The following is a 3984-nucleotide window of genomic DNA, read 5'->3' as shown; positions in this document are numbered from 1 at the left end:
AAAATGGTTTGGTTTTGGACCAGATATATTCAAAACCGAAAACGAACCGTTAAAGAGAAAAATCGGACCGAACCGACCGAAGCCCACCCCAACTCTTGCCCTTTCTCTTTTTTCCGTTCTTTTCTCAATTCACAGTTTCTTTCAAAATTACAGTATAATATTCATTTAAAAATAAATTAAATTAATTATAAAAAATATATATAAATACACAACACGTGTCAAAATATCACTAGTGTACATGATATATCAAATGGACTATCTTCTAAATAAAAAGTTTTCATATTAATATTTTTTTATTTAAAAAAACTTATAAATTTCGATTTCGATATTTCATGCTTCGGAGGAAAGAAATCATGCATAGTGAAGCCAATGCGTAAACCTCTCGTCAACGCGTATATACAGATGGTCAAAGTCACCCTTTATAGATATGTATGCCCAAAATGAGTACACGTCATGGCTTGCCATTACCAACAATCCCGGTACGGACAGATTTACCACATACCTTGCGTGGCCGGATTCTCGACACGTGGCTTACATGCATTCCATCTTCTTCTTTCTTTTTTTTTTTATTTTTATTTTCAAAACGATAGGCACCCGCCCACGTTCGATTTAGCCAGAATCTAAATATTTTTAAATATCGGTTTCCAAAACCATAATCAAATTAACAGTATAATAGTTCAATTTGGTTTAAACCTAAACCATTCGAGTAACCAGTGGTGGAGCCACCGGTCATTGACACCCGGGCTGGCTCATTTTTTTTTGAAAAAAAAAATTATATGTAAATTTGTATAATTTTGGATTAATATGATATTAGTTCGGGTTAAATAAATTTAAAATATTAAAAGATTTTAGAGTTTAAAATTCTAACCCGAGTAAAGCCATACTTCTGGCTCTGCCACGGTATCTTACAATATCTTTGCAACATAAAATTGTCAAATCTCGCAACTCATTATTTTTATTTTTATTTAACAAAATATACTCAACAAAAATACTTATTTAGCAATATCTCCACTCGATTTAAGAATTAATGAATTAATTCACTCAATATCATGAAGTATATAACCAAAATATAAATATAAATGTTATTAATATTTTAATTAAATTGTTATTTTTTGATAAATTTATTTTCAATATATAAACTGAAATCAAAGTATATAAACTTCAATTTTAATATTTATTTACTAATTAAAAATTTGATTTGATTTGATTATATTTTAATTTTAAAGTTTTTCGATCCAACTAAACTTGACCACCTCGAAGTTACGGTGGTCAAGATGCAGTAGTAGCCAATACTTCTCGAAGCTTCACGAGACACGTGCTCAAATCTTGGTCACAGGTTTGCCACGTCAACATCAAGGAAACAATTAAAAAAATATTATCGCGAGGGTGTTATGGTCCAGCTCCTGGAAATATCTACAGAAAGTCTATAAATAAGCCATCAGCTCCCTCTCAACGCTGAGATCTACTTCATTGCAAACTAATCGCGGAAGTATATAGATACCAGCCCAAATATACAAATCAAAAGCGCAAGAAATTTGGAAGAATCGAGGAGAGGAAGCTTAATCTGACATTCTATTGAGGGAATCTTTGTTGAGGAAAGCGCACAGAAGAGAAGGGGAGATTTTTTCTCGGGTGTCGCCGGAGATTGGCAGAAGGTACGTTCTTGATTTGATGTTTTCTTGTTTTCTGCGGATAATCTATGTGGGTTTGTGTTTTTCTTTTGATTTTGAGCGTGTGAAGAGTCAGAAACTTTTGGTCTGGATCTGGATGGTCGTTTTCTGAATGGCGTTTTAAATTCGTTTGGGCGAGAGATTTGGAGGGTTTTATCGTGAATTTCATTGCTGGAGTTTATTTGACTTGTAATTTTTTTTTCTTAAAAGTTCTTTGGTTTCTTGGTGATTAAGGAAAATGTTTTATATGGAATTTTGGTGGTGTGAAAATTCTCGTCCGGTTCCCCTTGGTGCTCACGGTTTTTTCTTTCTCTGCACGCAATATGATTTTATCAAGTAGCTGATGAATGTGTTTCTGTCATATTTTTTATAGTGATAACTTTCTTTTTTGGTAGTTTGGGGAAAAAAAAAGTCTTTAATTTACTGATCGTTAGTGAAACCTTGTCATTTTAGCTGATTTTCGCTTTCTTCCATACCAGAAGCTCGATTTTTATTACGGTTTGTCGTTGCTTTTGCAGAGATTTAGAGATGGCTCTGTTGCATCAAGATGCAATTTTGGTTTCTCAGCCTATGAACCATTCAAGAACTCGAAAATCGAGAAGGCGAAAGGATGGAACGAAAAATGTAGCCGAAACACTCGAAAAATGGAAGGAGTATAACGTGAAACTTGATTCAACTAACAACATAGACAAGCCGAAACGGAAAGCTCCTGCCAAAGGATCCAAGAAAGGATGCATGAAAGGCAAGGGAGGTCCGGAAAATGTCCGTTGCAATTATAGGGGCGTTCGCCAGAGGACGTGGGGTAAATGGGTGGCTGAGATAAGGGAACCGCACCGGGGAAGTAGGCTGTGGTTGGGCACATTTAGCTCAGGGCCCGAAGCTGCACTTGCTTATGACGAAGCTGCAAGGGCCATGTACGGGTCCGTTGCTCGGCTTAACTTCCCAAATTATGACCCATCAAGGCGGGGTGCTCAAGATTTCGCATCTGTGCCTGCTATATCCGATTCTGACTCCACTCTTTCTAGCATTTCCGAGGTGGGTCATAATGGGATTATGCCGAAGGTCGAAGATAGTGATGGAATGTCTTACATTGGAGACAATAAGCATCCTCAGCCACAGGAGGGTGATACGCCGATGAGCAACGCAAGGGAGGGTGTTAAGATAGAAGTAATGGAGGAAGAAGTGGATCAAGAAGACATATGGCGGGAATTAAAGAAAGAACCTTACTACTCCCCCCGAAATCACGAAAATCAGCTCGATCCCCTGCCGTTTGACCAAATGTTCGACGCGGAGGAGTTGCTCATGGCACTAGGATCTGCTCCTGCAGTTGCTTCAGGTCCTCAGGTTGGAGTGCAGCATCCCAATAGTTTGCAAGCCCCTATTCCAATGGAGCGGACAAGCACTGGAACCGGTCACGGGTTGGATTTCTTGCAGCCTGGCCGACCGGAAGACGATAATCTCACGCTAGACGATCTGTTTTTTGACTTAGATCCTGACCTGGTTATCTAGATGTTCACTGAGAACCTTATTACTGAAAGAGATGAGATGTTCTTTTATTCTTTTTCTTTTTGTTTTCGAATGGATATATCTCGTTTACAATCTAAACGACCATATGTTGATTCTCTTCGAGTTTTAAAGATAGGGAATTGGCTGTGAGATGTATGTATGGTCTTCAGAGGAGGATTTCTATGGAGCAATCATCCTCTTTTACAGTTATTACTGTAACTTAGAAGAATGCTGAGACATGTAAATTTCTTGCTCTGCTTACTGTAAAGTACTCTTAGGAACCTTTGAATAAAGTTTGGACAATTATTTTCCGAATTGCACTCTTCACTTTTTCATCCTTTTTGATACTCACGGGAAATTTAGGGTCCGATCCACGCAAGCGTCACTAATCCAGACACAGGCTTCAAAATTACCCTGGGCCTGAAATCACAAATAAGACCGTTAGGAGGGGGCCAGGAGGGTGTCCTGGCGTAGCCCCTCCGACGCTCAAGTCAGTGACTGAGGATATATGGGGGGAGCAGCTAAGGGCGCTGCTGAAAACAATATATTGAATCCATCAACTGAACACCCAAACCTGGTATTTATAGGAGAATACATGGGCTTGTCATGGGCCCTTCACCTGTGGACCCTAGATATGGGCCGAGAGTTTGGGCCAGATCTTGATGGGCTCATCCCTGGGGTATCACCAGTCTCCCCCTCCCAAGTCGAACTGAATCGCAGGTTCGATTAATTGTATTGTCCTCGGTATGCAACATGTGAGTTGTGCATTTTTGCTCTGCTTCTCACTAGTCTCCTCAAAATTTTCTTT

The 3984-nt window shown here is 38.9% G+C and overlaps 1 protein-coding gene across 1 annotated transcript; it reads left to right on the top strand.

The window, feature by feature from the left end:
* The first annotated feature begins 1463 nt into the window (after positions 1-1463).
* Positions 1464-3487, top strand: LOC142525066 (dehydration-responsive element-binding protein 2C-like). Its single transcript, XM_075629236.1, has 2 exons — positions 1464-1655; positions 2189-3487. Exon 2 carries the CDS (start codon positions 2199-2201, stop codon positions 3177-3179), a length of 981 nt encoding a protein of 326 aa, XP_075485351.1. The 5' UTR covers positions 1464-1655; positions 2189-2198; the 3' UTR covers positions 3180-3487.
* Positions 3488-3984: the final 497 nt, after the last annotated feature.

This window comes from Primulina tabacum, chromosome 14 (assembly GCF_025594145.1).
Source record: "Primulina tabacum isolate GXHZ01 chromosome 14, ASM2559414v2, whole genome shotgun sequence".
Classification (NCBI taxonomy): Eukaryota; Viridiplantae; Streptophyta; class Magnoliopsida; order Lamiales; family Gesneriaceae; genus Primulina; species Primulina tabacum.
Note: the sequence above shows the minus strand (reverse complement) of the source record. Positions and strands in the feature narration are given on the sequence as shown.

What these genes read in the sequence shown, in the direction of transcription:
- LOC142525066 (XM_075629236.1), top strand. Translation starts at nt 2,199, where the DNA reads ATGGCTCTGTTGCATCAAGATGCAATTTTGGTTTCTCAGCCTATGAAC.